At 35.7% G+C, this 20,258-nt stretch overlaps 3 protein-coding genes across 8 annotated transcripts; 1 reads left to right on the top strand and 2 right to left on the bottom strand.

Annotated features, from left to right (window-relative positions):
* On the bottom strand, positions 687–1,381 carry LOC18791746 (probable calcium-binding protein CML43). The gene has a single exon (XM_007226124.2). It carries the CDS (start codon positions 1,321–1,323, stop codon positions 769–771), a length of 555 nt encoding a protein of 184 aa, XP_007226186.1. The 5' UTR covers positions 1,324–1,381; the 3' UTR covers positions 687–768.
* Positions 2,674–11,303, bottom strand: LOC18788647. Of its 4 annotated transcripts, none has more exons than XM_020554173.1 (19): positions 11,147–11,303; positions 9,676–9,805; positions 9,352–9,579; positions 8,774–8,860; positions 8,563–8,652; positions 8,355–8,481; positions 7,737–7,837; positions 7,310–7,478; positions 7,086–7,207; positions 6,450–6,578; positions 6,233–6,331; positions 6,082–6,139; positions 5,926–6,001; positions 5,718–5,847; positions 4,939–5,096; positions 4,452–4,524; positions 4,146–4,337; positions 3,919–4,012; positions 2,674–3,707 (listed from the first exon to the last, which is right to left on the bottom strand). In XM_020554173.1, the coding sequence occupies exons 2-19, from the start codon at positions 9,748–9,750 to the stop codon at positions 2,854–2,856; spliced, it is 2,862 nt and encodes a 953-aa protein (XP_020409762.1). In that variant the 5' UTR covers positions 9,751–9,805; positions 11,147–11,303; the 3' UTR covers positions 2,674–2,853. The 4 variants fall into 4 exon arrangements, with proteins under 4 accessions (XP_020409762.1, XP_007225353.1, XP_020409764.1 ...); XM_007225291.2 differs by having other exon boundaries at positions 9,676–9,800; XM_020554175.1 differs by lacking the exons at positions 9,676–9,805; positions 11,147–11,303 and having other exon boundaries at positions 9,468–9,536.
* LOC18792854 lies at positions 13,919–19,365 on the top strand. 3 transcript variants are annotated; one of them, XM_020554517.1, is made up of 15 exons: positions 13,919–14,270; positions 14,790–14,917; positions 15,039–15,110; positions 15,183–15,296; positions 15,868–15,936; positions 16,021–16,080; positions 16,658–16,711; positions 16,783–16,845; positions 16,983–17,045; positions 17,424–17,588; positions 17,683–17,838; positions 18,361–18,441; positions 18,528–18,589; positions 18,750–18,872; positions 19,016–19,365. In XM_020554517.1, the coding sequence occupies exons 1-14, from the start codon at positions 14,087–14,089 to the stop codon at positions 18,823–18,825; spliced, it is 1,347 nt and encodes a 448-aa protein (XP_020410106.1). In that variant the 5' UTR covers positions 13,919–14,086; the 3' UTR covers positions 18,826–18,872; positions 19,016–19,365. The 3 variants fall into 3 exon arrangements, with proteins under 3 accessions (XP_020410106.1, XP_020410107.1, XP_007222136.1); XM_007222074.2 differs by having other exon boundaries at positions 13,963–14,270; positions 16,021–16,077; XM_020554518.1 differs by lacking the exon at positions 15,039–15,110 and having other exon boundaries at positions 13,962–14,270.

Below are 20,258 nucleotides of genomic sequence, written 5' to 3'. Positions count from 1 at the left end.
CCTTTATAATTATTTTGAAGGCATTGAAACCGCGTTTTGTTGGCAAAGCAGACAAATCCAGGGTTGCACGCACGCGCACCCCAAACTTTGATGTCAAAGCTTTTGATCCCTCCCACTTTTGATGGTGCTTGACTTGTGAGTGAGTGTGCAGCCAACTAATCAAGTCAATACAACATGTCAAACACTTCACCCGTAATGATTTTTATGCACCATTTAATATTATAAAATCTGCATAAATCTGAATCTACATTGTTAATATCATCCCATAAACTATATAATAATGCAAGATGTATACATCATTTTGACATGAAATTGTGTGATGAGTTGTTGGGATTCTTGCTTTACTTTCAAAAGATAATTGTAGGCTTAGTGTGGAGCACTATAATTGATTTGTGGCAGTTTGGGATTTGCTTATGTAGCAAGCACTTTTGCTCATAATTGTTTTTGCAATAAGTCCAATGATCTGGAATCACGTTTTTAATGTTTTTTTGCCAAACAATATCATAATCGCTTTTGATTGTAAGAAAACAATTTTAACACTTTCAAAATCAGTCTCAAACAAGCCCTTGTGACCAATCTTGATTTATGCTTCAAATTTCTGGAAATTTTGTTTCAGGTTGTTTAGCAAGTTATAGTCAAAGAAAAAAATTGAAGAAACAATGAGTTAACAAATAATTGGGCATTGCTGATGGAAAAAGATTTTGAATCCATTTCATATACAAATTGGTACAACAGATATTGTTGAGAAAAAGAATAAGCAATGCATTTCTAACATTTTACCCCCATCATCAACTCAAACTCATTAAAATCAACCTTCCCATCCAAATTCACATCCACAACCCTCACCATCTTCTCAATCTGATCCATATCCCACCCACTCCCCAACCCCAAACACTCCAACACCCTCTTCAACTCCACAGCCTCTATAAACCCATCACCATCCTCATCAAAAATCTTGAATGCCTCGAGCAAAAGCTCATTGCGCTTGGACCCATCGTCCTCCTCCTCCAAACCACCAAGAACCTCCTCCACTGGCACCTCATGATCATCCCCTGGCAAGTCAAAACTCGACTTGTCTTCCTCATGACATATCAACCCTAGATTCTCCACCACCCTCCGTGCGTTTTCCTTCTTGATTCTTCCGTTGGTTTCCATCCCAAACACTGTGATCAGTGCCCTTGCCATAGACTCATCAACTTTGCTTGCATTTTGTGGCTTGCAACTGCCATTTTGTGGCTTGCATTCTGTGCTTGGCCTTGAGACCCCTCCAAAGGCTTGAACCAAGTCCCCAAGTAACCTAGAGCAAACTCCAGTTATTCCCATAATGCCCCTATATAATATATATAGACCCCAAGAACACTAAGGAAAGTGTTGAAATATAGAGAAATGATATGTGTGATTTCCTCCATGGCTACTGTCCACAGTTTTATAGTGTTGGCCATGAGAAAAGACCCTGGTTGTTTTGGTGAAACTACATGAATGCCATTGCAACAATAGTTTATTAATTGTGATAATTATTTGTTTGATCGATCAATTAAGATTCTTAATATAAGCTGGCAATTGCTATATTGAATATGAATTTGTGTGTGGCATTGATGCAATGGACAGAGGATACTGTCATAATTGTTTTAGAGTTGGTCGGTGTATCAGCAACATTTGAAAGAAAATAACACAGAGGAAGGTCTCGAGATTGTGCCAAGATCCCATATAATGGAAATTTGGATTATCTTGTTATTGTTAGTTGACTTTTAATCTAAATTGTCCATTAGAAATATCTAAAGCTAGTTTCAGTATGTTCAATCAACAAAATTCGTTCTTAACGAGGGTAAAAATAATGACAAATCACGACGCTAGATCACTAGCGATGAATTTAAAAACAGAGAAAATAAAAGTCGAATTCTTGACACGGATTACTCAGTCTCAAAGAAAATGAAAATAGCAATATATAGCACTTGGTTGAAGCATGGAGTCATGGAGGACACTGATAATGCTTCTTCATAAATAAAAAAACCAGTTGAAGATAATTTAAATCACTGAAGGGAGCTCGAAGAAATGAAATTTATTATTGCAGATCAATTTCCTCCAACTACTTTTTTATTGGGGGTGAAAATTCCTCCCACTATTTTAGAGTGCACATGAAGGGGCAGAAAACCGCGTTTTTGTTTTTATATATTCCGATATTCGTACCTGCAACAATAAATTATTCCACCTATTTACCAATTAATTATTGTTCTTTGTCTAATCGTCTGCATGCACTGGCCATCATCTCACGTGGGATCTGCTACACTATTTAAATCTTCCTTCCCAACTTCCCATGTGGTTGTGGATGTAAATTCATTCAAGAAATAATACACAAGGACTGAAAAAAGTTATTATCAACACTTTTTCTCCTGCGTAAAAATATAAGAAAGAAGTGAAAAATGACTTTTAAGATCATTGAATTACAAATAATGTCATCCTCTTGTCTATGAGTTCTACAACTACTCATATACCATATAAGAGAATCTTTGAATTGGGTGATACGCTTTTATTTTTATTTTTGTAATTAGTAGAATGAGAGATTCAAATTTGAGACCTATTTCAACGTTAAAAAGAAAAACATCACTAGACTAATAAGCGGAATAGATCCGCAATGATGTAACTAACAAAATAACGGCAACAAGGAAAATGAAATGAAAAGGAATAATCTCAAGTGAGCTCAAATTTTCACTTATAGTAAACTGTACTGTTTAAATTACAATCACTATAAAAGTATAATACTATATACACTCATTCATGTGGGGGAAGTCAAAATGTGTGATACAAGTTATAATGGGAATGAAGGGTAAAAAAAAGGCTTATAAATTTCCAGCCTCAATTGATCAAAGGTTTTCCCACCTCAGATCCGCTTTCTGCGAATTTTGAGTAATCCTCTGGCACTGGGATATTTAACTCTGAACAAACAAACTGAATTATCCTTCCAGTCGCAGCTCCAAATGTCATTTTATTCACGGTCACAGCAATGGCAAACCTGTTTTCTATATCAACAAAACCCGTGGATCCACCCATTCCCGAGTGTCCAAATCCAGTAAGGGGCCCGTCCTTCGAACGATACCTCTTAAACCCAAGTCCAAAGTTCCCATCTGGCTTAACCAAATTTGCATATTCCCCCACACCCAAGAAAGCATCATGAATTCTGGGGTTGCTAAAGATCTTACCATCATTGTCGTTTTTGGGACTCACAATGACCTCAGTCAAACCGGTGTCGCTATCGTTGCTCGTGTTTCTACTGTGACTAACGATATCCTGGTCTGGGTCTTGTGGTGTCTGCTCATATTTATTTGTTCTGCACCTGAAAGCAGCAGCTACCTTCTTGGTTCTGCTACCTTTTTGCTTTTTGGGTGAGCTCTGAACAGGATACTTGGGAATGTGAGGGTGGCTACCAAGAGCTGGCTTAGAGGAGGAGGAATGAGGCGGTGGAACAACACCACCATCAACTAAGGCTGCATAATAACGTGCAAGAGCTCGAGCTGAGCAATGTCCATTAGCTGAAGGTATTATGGCACGACGAATGTTTAGCATGTTAAATAGAGCAGGCAATACAGAAGCAAGTTGTATAATGTTGTCTGGCTGGAAGGAGGATGGCAGGGCCGCTCGACTGCTAAGCCCCGAAAGCTTCTTCAAATCCTCTGTATCTGGTGTAAGGGTTGCAAGTCGAGATTCCACACCTAAAAGAGGAACAAAAAGCAGGGTAATTTATAAATAAATAAATAAATCAAAACCCAGATATATGATTACCAGAATACATTCTGATAAACAACTGAACCAATAGTTTCCTACTGACATAGACCAATCAATCAACTAAAACAAACATGTGTGATTGCAGATTCTTGATACATATTCCTTGCATTTAATGAAGCAAAAACATAGTACACTTGCCTGGAGGGATTCCAATATACATCTCGCCTTCAATTTGGAGGGGGTGAATGAATGCTTCTTCAAGAATCTCCTTGAATTTCCTCCCTGATGCATGCTGTTCCATCCGAACAGATAATTAGAAAATATACAAAGCAAGCTTTGAAAATGGGAATTCACGGTCGTGCATTCAATGATTCCACTACATACAGTACTAAACAGTTGACAGAATATTAAACAGGCAATTATACCTCAATGATTCCACCACATAGCCAACCATAAGATAGATAGTGATAGAACTGCTCCTGGCCAGGTTCAGTCTCAGGTTCTGTCATGGCAATGCGGTTTAAACACTCCTCCCAGTCAGCCATAAGCAAAGGGTTTTCTCTGCCATCTGCCAACGCATTGTGCAGTCCGGATGTATGGTTAAGCACATGATGGACCTAAATAAAAAAGAAAATAATAAATAATCACAGCAATATTAAAAACGTTTATAGCTTTAATGGATGTTGGAATTTGGAATAAGTATCTCAGCAGTTGAACCTCAAATTATATACCTTTATGTGATCTTTTCTATTTGATCCAAATTCTGGCCATATATTTGCTACATTTTCCTCCAGCTTCAATTTTCTGAAAGCAGAATAACTACAAACATTTACCTTGTTTATCAACATTAACATATGTAATTTTACAGTAACACCAACTATAATTTTCTGTAAATAACTTAGATTATATAACTTAAATGCAGAAAGATATCATGCATTGACAAAGTTATTTCGTCATACTATTATATCAAAACAACGTAGTAAACATGCACCATAGGTATTTTATCAAACTCCTGAAGCCATACAGGTAATACCTAACCACATCATTTTTTTCTGTTCATGGATCATATCGTGGAAGTTTTTACTGTGATGGATTCCCCTGTTATACAGAATGCAATGGGTAATCCACACCACCTCACACAATGAAATACTATCTACCAAGCCATGAAGATGCTAAAAAAGAAACGAGAGCTTAGTCTGGAACCATACTAATACGCACCCAGTGTCAGCCAGCCAATGTAGCATTCCAGCTGTTATACCCTTTGTTACAGAAAAAACCGGGAAAAGGCTGTCAAGCTGAACTGGACGAGGATCATATCTACCAAGCACTCCAGCAGCAGTGTCAATAATAACTTTACCATCTTTGTAGGCACATACCTTAATGCAATCATGAAAATTTGATTCAAATTATAACTTCAGAGAAAAAAGAGTCAAAGAAACAAACAATCAACAACTTACCTATCTAAAAAATATGAAACCATTTTCACATGCCTTAAAAAGAAATTGAGAGTCGTCTTGTGTTATTTGTGCCGCCTAATTAGTTGTCATCTTACACCTCTTAGTTCAGAATTCTTTGAATGTAATTCCATTTTATAATATTACACTTACTCAGGACAGAATTTCAACATGCATACATTGCTCTTATACAGAAAATCTTACCTCACTTCAGTCTTTCTGTACCTCCTCAATACATAAGCATAAGTAAAAATAAATGGACGATTTCAAGGGCATCTAGCATTCTGGCATAAAAATCTCAAACCCATAGAAGTAACTTCTAACGTAAAAGTAGCTAATTCAGACCCTTAAAATAAAAAACTTTAAATGGAATAGATCAGCATTCAAAGAACATGCAACACCACTGTAATGAAACTCAGACTTGCAATGGGGGTAATAAGAGAGCACAATAAGATAATGCAATATCAAGCTTTAGGGTGCATAAACGGAAAAGAACTGTTCAGATTTTCATGGCATCATATCAACAGATGAATTGGTGCACACCTGAACTCCAAGTATTTTATTGTTATTCCCCATCTCAACTAGGAGTTGCCTCAGCTTGGCCTCCACATCAGAGTGGGCAGGTGTATCATAGACCCACTGATCATTTACCATTGGTCCCCTATTAATGTTTCTGAAAAGTTTTGGTTCCATCAGAAATGAATCGGATATGAAAACAAACTAACAAAAAACAACATCAGGATAGACTTACCCTTGTAAAACGGATTCGGCAAATGGTCTCATGATATCTTGATATACAATGCGGACATTCATTGTGGAAGAAAGCCCTAAATCCAAGTCAAACGATAAATTTAAAAGGTATAGTTATTTAATACTAACATCAGCAGAGAAAATTTTGAATACAGACCTCTGAGAAGATTGAGGACTCGTGCAAAAATTACAATATCACCTGGAAATGCATCAACCTAATAAAAACGTAAATTAAGCACGGATGGAATTAATCAATAAACATAGCAGAGAAGCACGATGGATAGGAGGACATTATACATAAAACTTACAGGATTAAAGCGTTTAACCTCCTTTTTGTTAAGTTGCATCTTATCCTGTATAACCTTCATGTTTTTTGTTCTTTGATCGGCCAAAGATTTCATTGTTTCCTTAAGAAAATCATAAGTACATAAATTAAACCGAATCGGAGAGGACTTATGAAGTTGGAAAATTGAAACAATTTAACAAGCCCAAAATGAAAAATCTCAAAACTTGTTGCATACTTACATGAGACTCGTTGGCTGGTGTTGTACTACGGAAGAATACACTTGTTATCTCCATTGCTTGCTCTGGTATATCCAGGCGCAATTTAAGACCCATTTCTGCAAAAGCAGACAATAGAGCGACGTGGTCCCCCTGTGACAAAAAAGCATTGCAATCTCATGATTCAAAAAGAATTACTTTTTAGTAATAATCCTTAGAAAAAAAAAAAAATCCAAACAGAAATCAAACAGGTAAGTAAAATACACTCAGAAGGAAGATATAATTTAAACACATTACTATTCATCATTGAGTAATTTAATTCAATGCAGATTGTTCCCCGTTTATACTGACAGTGCATTTATTTATTCTAACAATCAACCTTCATCAGTTGAAAAGGCATTACTATTAATCATCACAGTACTGTTAATTTTTTTTTTGAAAATGCTGATCCTAGGCATCTAAAAGGAAAGAATTAAAACATGCCCAAGAAGAATTACAGCATTACTGGTCGCTATTTCATTTCATAGAGAGCAATTTTTAATGGCTCTAAAACCTCAGTAGATGCCAAGGTCGATTCTTTAAATCATGAAGCCTACTCACCTAAATTTCTTAACATCAAGTTAACCATAAGATATCAAACTGAAAGCAGTTTGCACAAACCTCAGCAGATGCCAAGAACATCTTTGCTAGTGCTTTTTTAAAAGAGCTTGACAATTTCTTTGTAAGCCCAAAGTCAAGCAAAACAGGACGATGTGGAGGTTCCTTGCTCACAAGAAAGTTTCCTGCAAAAGGGACTCAGAGCAGTAAACCAAGTAGAACATAATATTTTGGAAACTTGTTGACTAACGAATTGAAACAAAAACAGTGGAGGGGAAGAGGGATACCAGGATGAGGGTCTCCATTAAAAAATCCATCAATATAGATTTGGTGGGCATATGCACGTGTGATTTCTTCAATAACCTTTTGTTTGTCAACACCAAATGCTTCCAGTGATTCTATGTCATTTAAACGAATGCCATCCATAAACTCTGAAATGATGACTTTCTCTGTTGACTGTCAACAAAAGCAGCAGGCAGAGTAAATGAGTAATATACATGAAAAAGGAAAGACAGCATCCATAATTTATAGAAATGAATTAGATCAACCACTATACATTATCTTCAGTTTTTTCATATAAATTGAGACATGCAAGAACAACCATAACAATCTCAAATCCCTATATCCTAGAATTGCTCATACTGTTTTCGGTTAAATGCTATTGAGATTGCAAAGCCATATACATTAACATTAGACGAATGAAGCATATAGTACCTGAATAACCTCTGGAATCAAAACATCTACTTGATCAGCACGCGTGTTATCGTCACATTTGGTTTTGCAGCCAAGATTTTTAGACACTGTTCTGGTATTCTCTACAGAAACAAAGAGTAGATAAACAAACAAAAAAAAAAAGTTTAGACCAGAAAAAAAAAAAACAAGCCCATTTAAAACAAACTGTCATCAAGATTGCAAAAACTGAAAGGATAAATAATATTTCAGCATTAAGCCAAAATCTAGGAGTATGGCAGACAGGTAATTCATGACTAACAGTAAACTGAGTGGTCAATTTGGGAAATGGGCTCATGCATTTTCAACACCAAAGCGCCTCATTACTGAAAAATTCATTAAAAGAGAACAAAACCAAACAAATTATCATGACTAACAGTCAACCGAGTGGTCATTTTGTATGATGTATAACGCCTTCCACTAAAGCTCCACTTCTTCCTAAAATGACTCCACTTTCCGCACAACCACACATGTACTTTCCAAAATTAAAAAAAAAAGGGAAAAAAAAAGAAGAAGAAGGAACTAAATTCACATGCATGTCAGAGAGCTGGTACAAGAACTAGACTAGTAAGTATCTGACTATCTCAGACAACTTGATTATACCAGCTTCATGATTGAAGTCAAGTTCTTTGGGAGATTCTTTGCACCATTCATCTATCATAGGATTAAAATTGAATTGAGGCTCTGCCCATGCTATCCAGTCAACAATTGACTTAGCATTCTTCAAGTCCTGCAACACAAAAGTATACAATCTTATAGTGATCTTAATTTTATTTTAACCCAAAATTTTAAAACCCAAAGTATGAAAAACCTCCAAAATAATTGTCTTGATGCCCTCATGTTGAACTTTAACAACTACTTCCTGCCCATTAAGCAGGGTAGCACGATGGACTTGTGCTATCTGCATAAATTACAATGGGAAACCAGTAAGATTTTTATTTTTCCTAGAATCAGAGTATCAATTAGCAATGACCCTGAGCTAAGTGCCCATATTTTTCCACTCAAGAGTATGAAAATCTTACTGATGCTGTTGCCAAAGGAACTTTCACAAAATCTAAGAACAACTCATCCATTGATTTTCCGAACTCTTTCTGTATGGTTCGACAAACCTGTGGAAACAAAATTTTCAGTTTAGCCAATGAAGTACTAGCAGATGATAATTGTAATATAAAATTGAGAGTGAGGGGAGGTCAAAAGGTTAAGCAGATGCATGAAGTATGTAGAAACTTATAGACGCAGGAAATGGGGATGTTACTATGTTAGCAAGCGAAATAAAAAATAGATCCCTAATTATCAGAATTAACAAATGAGATCAAGAGCGGAACTCAAGGTTGGCTAGACCGGGCTATAACGTGGCCAAGCCTACGACAAAGAGGGATAAAAAATCCTCTCCCTGATGAAGAGTTTGAATGACAGAACTTAAAAGATCTGCAAACAGTAAATAGTATCAAAAGAACACAAGACACTATATCAATAACATCAAGAAAGCAGATATAGGTTTTCTCAACATCAAAGGCAGAAAAACCCAATATTTTTACCAACATTGTTCAGCAAGTCTAATGTATAATGATATTGTAAGTTTGAAACCTATAGAGATAACCTCTTCCAAAGGACGAGGAGGAAGAGAGTCCTGTAATTGTTTGAGAAGGCTAATATATGCCTCAGGAAGTACATCTGCTCTTGTAGATAGATACTGCCCAAGTTTCACCCACAAACCTTCCAACTCTATTATCAAACTGAGAACACGTTTAGCATTGCGCTCATGAGCACTTTCCCATAAAGTAGCTCCTTTACTTTTGCTAATCCATTTCTCCCGTTGCTGCAAAGCCTTCAGTGATAAAAGGAAAAAAACAATAACAATTTAATATCGTTTTTTGTATTTAAATATCCCACCTATAAATGAACAGAAATGAATGAAATTTACCTTGTAATCAAGGTATATCATTAACGCAACTGAGCAAACTTTCATCCGTCTTTTGTAGATGTTTCCCCATCCCATCAGTTGAGACTCGGTACAGATTAGGCCAAGAGTAATTTAAATTCACCAATCTTTGCTTGGGGAATAAAGGAAAAGAATAGGTCAGGTTCTAGACAAAATGCACCCAAACAAACCAGCATTCACATAGTAAGGGAAATAGAACACAAAGTGTATTCATAAATAATTCTATAACCTACAAACAGAAATCAGAGATGACTACCCTAGAAAAAACTCAATAAGGTAAAAATGAACATTAAGAAGAAAAGATAAAGGGGGAAGAAAGCTCAACAAAATGGAAAGATCATAGATTTGCAACTAAGTGAGCTGAAACTCTAAGCAATTAAACAATCAAAGTATAAATTTGTATACAAGAACCTTTATGAGATGTTTCAAATTTGTAACTGCTGCTTTACCCTATTGTTGTTATTGCACGAAAATAAACTCCTGAAATGGAATCCCATCTATGTTAAAGCTATACTGTTTCTAATGAAAAGAAAAGAATATTTCCTAATTGAAGATGCAGGAAACTAATACTCACAAAATCACCAAAAGACTAAATCGCTCATGGTTATTTTGCCACCACCTTTTCAACAACAGTATCCCTAAGTGTTGAGAGTGTGAATCCCTCATCGGGAAATTAATGCCTTGCATTATAGTTTAAATGATCTTAGGCCTCTCCACCCATTGCCAATTGGTTTTGGGTTGGATGCTCATATTCTAATAGTAAGTCCATCTACTTATCAACATCGAGCCGCGTCATATTCAGCCACTCTAATCTCTTCTCTCTTTTCTCTTAGCGCTTTGCTCTCATTTCGGGCCTTCTTCATATTAAGCATAAACACACCAATAGCAAACCTTGCAAGTGTTCTTATATAGTCAATGTGCCAACTTCAAGTTCAAGAACATAAACTGAAACTTAGCACAACCCAGTAAGCACTACAACTCCAACTAATCAGTTCAAAACTCATTGCCATTCGCGAGGCATTTTGATCAATCACCATCAATTCCCTCCAATGTATGTTTATGCATAGCATACAATCTTTCTTCCTCTCTTTTTTCTTTGCCAATTGAAATTCAGTATGATAAGAATTGAATAACAATTGAAATCTATGGATGTAGCTTTAAATAACTTTGCTAATTCACCTGACTCCTATCCTATCTACCACATCAGTCCCCATAAAACAGCATATAACAAATTCTTATGAAATTCATTTCTCCATGATCACAGCCTATGAACCCTCAAATTCTAAACCAGATTCATAAAACCTCTCCAAATTTTCAGGAATTTGATCAATATCGTGAAGAACAAAAAAAGTGAATGAACAAATTACAATTATATCAATCTCATTGAACAGAAAATTCCAAACAATTAAGGAAAAATTTATATTAACAGACTAAATCAAAGAAATGTTTTCACCTGAAGTCCCAAAGCTTGCGAAGCGAAAACCGAGAGAGAGAAGAAAGCTGAAGCGTTTTTGAAAGTGGAAAATGTTGGAGAGAAGAGACTGATATTAACATAACGTAACTTCCTCGAAACGACCAGATTCTGTGTCGTTTTCTTGACGCGGCTAGAATCTTTTACTTTTTGTTTTAGCGTTGGCCTTCCCCCAACCAACAAATGGTGAAACTCAGACTTTAACGATTTCGTCACCCCCTGTGAGTATTGGATCATGCGCTCGTCCAATCACCAAAAAGTAATTATCGAGATAATTAAAATAACAACTTACGCGTCGCGAGGTGATTCGTTGTTAAGTGCAACAGCGTGTGAGGTTAGTGTAGGCGACGAAACAAGAAGCTTTGCAGGTTAAGTCGCGCGAAATTAATGAAATGTTAGGTGAGCCGTTGGATTGGGCGGGTGAGAGAACCGTAGCCGTTAATTTCTTGAAAGGCGTGCGTGGCTAATAGCTCACCGCTTCTTCGTCATCTAATCTGAACTTTCTGGCGAAAAAAATGTCGTAGTCGCCTGGCCTAGCCGGTGTATATTTTTCAATGGTCGATATTCAATTAATGATCATATTGACTAATTGCAAAATTTTATTCTGGAAAAAGTAGAGTGTTTTTTCTAGGAAAATGGGGGACCACCAAGTTGGACTCGAAGATTTCTTGGGAAAGAGTTTTTGAAACTAGGAAGGAATCTTCTGCTGAGCATATGAGGGAAAAGTATAAGTAGGTATGTTGTTTATTTTGGTTAGGTGTGATTTTTTGTTCGCCCCTTGTTTCATTATCTTCATAGTCAACATACACCAATTATTCATCAAAACAACGAAAGGTTGTTGGTCAATTATGTTTAGCTTGTAGCTATAATTACACGTAAAAAGTTGATGGTGAACTTTAAGGGCGCTTGGTACGTGGATTGTACTTATTAATTTCTATCGGATAATATTAATCTGTTTTTTGAGTATATTGATTGTTTATCCATAATATTATAAGGCATTTTACGATATTCTGGATAAATAGTTTAACTAAGTCATATTGTGTTTGGTCATCTATCGGATAACAGAGGATCATACTTTTTATTTATTTATAAATTCTTTGATAATTTAAGTGGAAATTGAAATCTATATAATAAATTATTATTTTAGCAAGATTTATATGACAATAGTCTTCTTTTGTTTTTGTCTAGATTTATAAAACAATATTACATGAACTAACTCATTATCATAATTGTAGAACTTAGGATCATACGTTTTACATAGTATATAAGCACATCTTTATTGATGGAAAAAAAAAAAATCACATCTTGATATAAAAAAGCTACATAAGACATCTTGATATAAGAAAATCTTTTCTGACAGTTAATTGATATAAGCACATCTTTTCTGATTGTGAACTGATAAATTACATAAGACTACAAATAGATGATAAATTATAAAAGATCAAGTCTGAAGCTAATTGGCCTGGTGCAATGCAATTTTACATCAACCATTTTGATTGGCAATCTCACATGATAAGATAACGTGAGACTTTAATGTCACTATGCTCACTATAATTTAATGGATTCAATTAAATAAAATGAAATAGATGCTAGAGTTTTTTTTTTTTTTTCGTAGGCTTATAATTAAGTGAGTATTATCTAAACCAGGGTATGCGGGTTGTATTAGTTAGTCAGACATGAAGAGTATTAAAAGCCCAATCCTTTTAACATAGTCAAGTACTTAAATAATACAAGTTGACACCAAACAACTAACACGAGTTCTTCTATACTCATATCTAGAGTCTAATATGGTGTACCAAACATATCCTAAGAGTTCGGTTGTTAAATAATGTGATTTTGTTCAGGATTGATGTTACAAGTACTTGTGTTGTAAGTTCTTTTAAGATTTGTTTGGGAGTGTTTATGAAAGTGCTAAAAGCGCATGATAAACAATTTAAAATTTATATACCATAATTAAGAAGCATTCCCAAACCCAATCCTTAATCAAGTGGATTTACAATATCGTCATGCCACTCTTAATTCAAATTGATTAATTGCACGTGGCGAACCCGATTAAGCTTATCTTGCGGACCAAAATGTCCAAATACACCTTGCTCAGGCCCAACCCCTTTCCTAAGCACATGCATGAATTGAATTATAAGGACATGAGCACCACTGTACACACATATTCCGAATGAGGCCATCGAACTCCTAATCTCAATAGAGTCGAACGATGAGAACACAAAGTAGGGATTTTTGTGCCCTGTTACTATTAGCTGGTGCATTAAAACAAGAGCCTTATTTATGGACAATTGGGGTACAGCAATTTTTTAGTGGGTCTTTTGTTCCATTTGTCCAAATAGAAGGGGATCAGATATGGTATAGACATATCTCACCCAACGATCATGTTATTTGAGCATTGGACTTTCTTGTTGGATCAAGTGCATGGATAATTTGGATCTTTAATCAATCGTATATCATGGGATGCCGTTTTAATCTATTCCACTTGTCGTTTTGTTTTTCCCGAGTCACCACTCACCGAGTCCATTCGTTATTTCCAAAACCTCGTTCGGCGGCCAGTCCCGCTACCTACCGCACCGACCCGGTTTTATCGAACCATAAACCGCCTACATTCATTGACAAGTGGTGACAGTTCCACGCGTCAAAAATCAAAGCCCTCCCAGATAATCCCTATCCCTTACCTGACCGACACGTGGCCGACCAAAATAAAACCGCTAAAAAGTTATCTTTTATTCTATTTAGGATCCTATTTCCTTTCGGTAATAAAAAGATTTTTTTTTTTTTTTTAAAAACCAAAAAAGTTATAAGATTTATAGTTGGGGAAAAATTGAAAGTACCACCAAACCCCGGACTCAAAAACTCAAAAGAAACTCAGACTCAAAACTGTCGCTTTGAGTTTTGTTGGCTGTGATTTCATGCTCCATGGCGGCCTCAAAGCTCGCGATTCTGTCAATTTTTCTAGCCCTAATTTTCTCTCAGATTAGGGCTGATGTTTCTGTGCAAGGAGAAGAAGACGCGCCACTGAAGCCCGTCCGATCGGACGGCCCTGATTCGTCCGCTCTGAAGATCGAGTTGGATCAGCTCAAGTCTAAGATCCACACCCTTGGTTCGTTTCTCGCTTGTTTTACGATTTTACGGTTTGTTTGAACTTAAAAACTTAATTTGTGTTTTAGAAGTGTTGTTTATTCGATTTTCCTCGGTTTTATCGCTGCCCAATCAGATGTTACTGAAGTTAAAGATCCTTCAGTTTACGAATCCTGAAGTGTATTAATTTCGTTCTATTTCTAGTTTTTTCGGTTTTTGGGAATTCAAGTAGTACCAATAAGCTGAGCTCTCCGAGCTTAACTTGTCAAGCTTTAGTTTTGAACTTTTTATAATTCTTGTCGGAGCTTTAAAAAAATAAAAATAAATCTAATTTTAGTTACCGTTTTGAGTGGAAACAATATTCAGAAGAGCACAAGTTGATTTTTAGCTTTGTTCCGAAGAATAATCCATAGTGGCTTACCAAAATCAATGTTAAAAAGCAGTTCGTAGACTTTTTGGATTTTGGAATGGTGCTTCTTAAGTGTTTTAAGTGCTGCTTGGGCTTGTTGGCTGACGTTTTGTCTTTCTGTAACTGCTGAAGAATTCGACGTGGATGCGAAGATTAAAGAACTCAAAAAGAAGAATGAGATAATAGAACAAAAGGAGAAAATCATTCAAGAGAACTCGAATAGCATTTCTTCTTTGCAGAGTGAAATCGAGTCTCTCCAGGTTAGCCATTTTTGCATGTGAAGCCAGATAACCAATTACCCACTCTGTTGTTAAATAACAATATGTTTCTTTGGGTGTTGTTTAATTTGTAATTTGTTCTTCCTATGCTACTGTATTTTAGAAAAAAGGGTCATTAGATGCTGAGAAGCAGGTTGGAAAGGCTCATGCACGTGCTGGTGAATTAGAGAAGAAGGTTAGAAATGGTCAAGTGAACTATTTTAGTCGGTGAAAACCACTACATTTGTAAACTCAATCTACATTGCAGGTTGCTGAACTTAAAAAGGAATTAGAATCGCAACATAAAGAGAAAGAGGCCTTGGAAGCCAGGGCAAAAAATGCCGAGACGAAGATTGATGTTTTGATCTTAAAAATAGAGAATGTGAGTTTATTTTTATTTTTTTAATTTGTCTTGTTCGGGAAGAAAAGTTATTTTGTAGCTGAATATGCTCATAATGAAAGTCCTTAGTGATTCTGCATATAACGAACATTGTTTTGCTGAATGTAATACATAACTGGATAAATGACATTAACGGAAGATGGAAAGATTCTAAAAGTTGTATTATCTTTCTGAAGTTCTGTCAAACGATCACTGTTTTGTTTTGTTGTATTCTTGTGATTCAATGGTTACTACCAATCCCTTTCATGTCCTTTTTGTGATGTGTTCGCTATTTGTTTCCCTAGAAACAAGTTTGTTGATATAAATGCCTTTTTTTTTTTTTCCTTTTTTTTATGAATGTAAGCTGCTGGTGGGCAAAACAACATTATTAGTTCCTTGTTTAGCACCAATGTGGTCTCAGTTGAGATTTTTTTGGTGTTTTTTGTATTAATATTTACTTTGACTTCTATACATTGTTGAATGAAAAGTAAACTTCTGTTTTCTTTTGCAACTTGAACCTTGCTTAATTTTATCCTGGGGGATGGTAGAATGATCTCAGATAATTCTTTTACAGATTGAGAAGATTAGTGATGACCAAAAGACTAAAATCCGTAAAACTGAGCGCGCTCTTAAAGTTGCTGAGGTAATTTTTTAGGCTTTGCTAAAGTTCATTATTCTAGATTTTGTTTGGTGCTTATGCAGTCTTTGTTTCCATATTTTTCTTCAGGAAGAAATGTTGAAGGCAAAGTTTGAAGCTACTTCAAAAGCAAAAGAGTTAAAGGAGGTAGTAAGTTGCATAAATTCTCTCTCTCATTTAACCTGTTTCTTGATGTTTGTCTATATTCTTTCTGAGCTAGTTGTAAATTCAGAAAAATCAACCAAGTAGTTTCTTAAGGAAGTAGAATGGTAAGGTTTTGTCTAAGCTTATCATAGGACTTGAGGGTTTTGTCTAAGCTTATCATAGAACTTGAGGGTTTTGTTTAAGCTTATCATAGAACTTGAGGGTTTTGTCTAAGCTTATCATAGAATTTAAGGTTTATTAAAAAAATCTGGCTATAATATGGGGCATGACACTTATTTAATAATCCATGCGATTGGCAGATAATACCTGTTACAGTTCATTTTGCAATTGTCTTCAGTAATCTAGATAATTTATCTATCAAATGATACAGTTGGAATTTTGGAAATAATATGAAAGCCGGGTTTTTTATTTACTTATTTTTATTCATGCAAATGCTTTTTTTGTAGTCGCCCTATATTATATGTGACATATATCCTCGTCTGGTATATTGTATACTAAAAAACGGTGGTGTTATTATATTTTGGTTGCAACCCCTAATGCATATTCTGTTTTTTAAAATCAGGTTCATGGTGCATGGCTTCCACCATGGCTTGCTGTACATTTAATCCATTGTCAGGTAACTAAATGCATTTTACTTTTGTAAAGAAAAGCTTTCTTCAAGGTGTTGAAGTTGTTGTCAACTTGCAGTCCCTTGTAGAGACACATTGGAATGAGCATGGCAAACCAGCAGTGGATATTGCGGTTCAGAAGGTATTACAGTTGATTGCTGTATGATGAAGAATCTCATTCGTTCCTTCTGGAATTTGCTCTTTTACAACTTTGTGCTTAATTTACTGAGTATCATATTCATCTATTACTGACGAGCACCTTACTTCAAATTTGTTCAGGCCCTGGAGAAAAAAGCCCAAGCTGAAAAGTGGGCTGAACCCCACGTGGAAACATTTAAAACTGTAAGCTAGGTTAACTTTATTTTCAACTTTAGTATTGCATCATTACACTATGTGAGGACCTGAATTTGGTTGTGTTGCTGTTTTCCTACATCTCCCGCTATGTGATTTTTCCATGGCAGAGATAATTTAAGCAGGGATTACACAAACACACGCACACACACACACACACACACACACACACACACACACACACACACACTTGCATGCCAATATGTATACATGTGTGTTAGTGTGCCAGTATGCATGTATGCGTGCATGCTAGTAAGTTCTACTATTCAATGATGGTTTATAACTTTTTTATAATAAATGGTTTGTCTTCAATTTCATACTAATTTGGATTTCCCTTCCTTTTCCTGTCTCTGTCCTTGTGCTTTAAAGAAATATATCCCAGCAATCAAGGAACAGTGGGTGGTGGTGAAAGAATCTGTTGAACCCCATGTGAAATCGTTAAGTACGAAAACTGTTGAAGTTTATGAGACGTCAAAGAGTACATTAGCTCCACATGTTCTAAAAGCACAAGAAGTTGTAGATCCTTATTTTCAGGTATCTATCTTATCATATACACTTTTTTCTTTTCGGGGTTGTGGTTTTTCTGTGTTGCCTACATGCATCCTACAGCTGTATTTTTGGGTGACAGGAAGCAAAAAAGTTCAGCAAGCCATATGTTGATCAAGTGGCGACTGTAGCAAAACCCCATGTTGACAAAGTTCGAGTTGTATTGAAGCCCTATACAAAGAAGGCAGTTCATGCCTACGAGAAGTTTCTCAAATCTGCGTCAACGTACCATCATCAGGTATCGGCATTAATTTGGGAAAACCTTCATTCATTATGCTACTGTTAGATACTTATTAGTTCAAAGGTTTGATTGTTGCCTTTTAATTTGAAGTTGCTTTCGCCAAGCCAATTCATCTTGGCTTAATATGGAATATATGTTTAATTTATGTTATCTAATAATGACTCTGTTGAACAGAGTTTGGACTGCAGTACATATGTCATTTACTGTTGAGGACTATTACTGCATTGTTTTGTCTTCTATGTTTGTTGTCATCAAGTGATTCTAAGAATTCATTAGCTCAGTCATTACATGGTTAATACATTATAGTAGTCATAAAATTGTCAAACAAGACGCATATCCTGAATGAGTTGTGTTGTTTTCTCGGTATTCTTTGTCCCAGCAGTGCTGAATATGTTGTTGAAGTATGTAATTTTTTCCCCTTGATACTTTCTAGCATTGGTGGATGTACCCTTAGCTTAAGCCATTCACTGAACCCGAGCTATAGTAGTTTATTAACTTTATAATTAATATTCCTTAAAGGTTCAAGCCAAAGTAAAAGATTTGCTGAAGAGGCATGAGCTGACAAGAGCCCTTGCTACAAAGGAGTTGGAGTGGTTTGCGGTATGTGTAATGAAAACATTCTTTTTGCAGCTTCTTTTATTTTATTTTTTAAATTTTATGTTTGACCAACAATTTAAATGTTGCAGGCCTCTGCTTTGTTGGCCCTACCCATCATATTTCTGTTCAGAATTTTCTCCTCGCTTTTCTGGTTAGTTTCTTAATTATCTGTTCTTTTTAATTATGTTGTTGGTTGAGATGGCAGTTAAAGTTCTTTTGCTGGCATCTTGCACGTCCCTTTCTCTTAAATGAAAAGTAATCCTGAAATATTTCCTTTGGCTGATTACAAATTTTCGTTTATCATCATGCAGTACAAAGTCTAAGAAACCTGTTCGAAGTACCAACCATACACGTCGTAAGTCTAAAAGGGTTCATCCGGACAAGTAGACTGCTGCCAGTTTGTTCACAAGTCGTTTTCTTTTTTATGGTTGAAGGTATACTTCATTATCATTTCAAACTGCAGTAAATGAACCTTTTGTATTGTACCCGATACTGCTATACCGTACTTCTATGTTGATAGGTGCAACTTTACCGTTCTGTTTATTTACCTCAGTATCTGTTTTTCTATTTCTTGCAGGTTGGTTTGTGCTTGTTTCAAGGGCATTTCGAGGCGATATATTTATGAATCGGATGCAGCCACGGCGGTGTTCAAATCTCTTGCTTAAGTTTTAGAAACTATGATACACGAGTTAGACATTCAGATAAGTGTAGGAGTTCATATGGTGTGGGCAGCTTTTAATTATGTTGTTCCAAGGTGTATTCTAGTTTATTTTTTATTCTTACAAAGTTCAGAGTCTAGATGATTGTCGTGTGCCCCTCTTTTCGTTGTTAAAATTATAACTTTTTTGTTCAAATTTTTTATTATATAATTTATAATTTTTCAATTAACTGTGAAGACTGGAATCAATAATTTAGTGAGATGGCCAAGAGGTGTGTCATTGGTTTGCGTCGAACTTGGTATGCAATCTGCATGTTTGTTTCTCAACAACCCATACCCCGTTTTTTTAACAATATATTTACCTCCGCGACTTTCTGACTTGGGAAATAGAAATATCCCAAATAATTATGCCAGGGACAGACAGTCGCTTGTGTGGTGGCTGTTCGGCGTCCTAAAGTAAGCCACAACTTTGATGTATTGTTGTCCGATTACGCAGAAACTTAAGGCCTGTTTGGTATCCTACTTGGAGATTTTATATAATTCTATATAATTCTTGCCTTCTTGGATTCAAGTTTATAAACTCAAAAACATATTTGATCAACAAACCTGTTTGGTAGACTCAATTTTAAAAATCGAAACTCAAAAATCACGCCAATCCCCCAGAATTATTAAAAACAAAAAAAGTGAGCTTTTACAGTTTTTTTTTCTCTCTCGCTCTTTTACCGATCAGGTTTGTCTCTGCGAGCCAATAATCACAAAAACCACCGAATTAAGTTGCACCACCAAAATTGATAGGGTTTTGTCTAACATCTTTTTTCTTTTCTTTTGTTAATTTTAATTTAGGGACTAGGGCTTTTGATTTTCTGATTTTAATATCAATTTTGTTTGGATCTTAAAAATAGTTTGGAGTTCAATACCAAACAAATTTTTAAATCTTAAAATCACTATTTGAAAACTCATTTTTTTAAAAAGAATCATGTTTTTCATTGTATCTCACAGGTCAAAACTCCAGGTGCCAAAAGATTTGTGTGTTTAAGGATGGTTAATAAGGCTATTGAGTGCTGTTAATGGAGGTTAACTTGTGTGAGCTCCTTGTGACGTATGTGGTGGCCCAGGAGGAAATTTGAGCTTGCTTTGATGGCTTTGACATCTTTATTATCAT

Source organism: Prunus persica, chromosome G1 (genome assembly GCF_000346465.2).
Source record: "Prunus persica cultivar Lovell chromosome G1, Prunus_persica_NCBIv2, whole genome shotgun sequence".
NCBI lineage: Eukaryota > Viridiplantae > Streptophyta > Magnoliopsida > Rosales > Rosaceae > Prunus > Prunus persica.
Note: the sequence above shows the minus strand (reverse complement) of the source record. Positions and strands in the feature narration are given on the sequence as shown.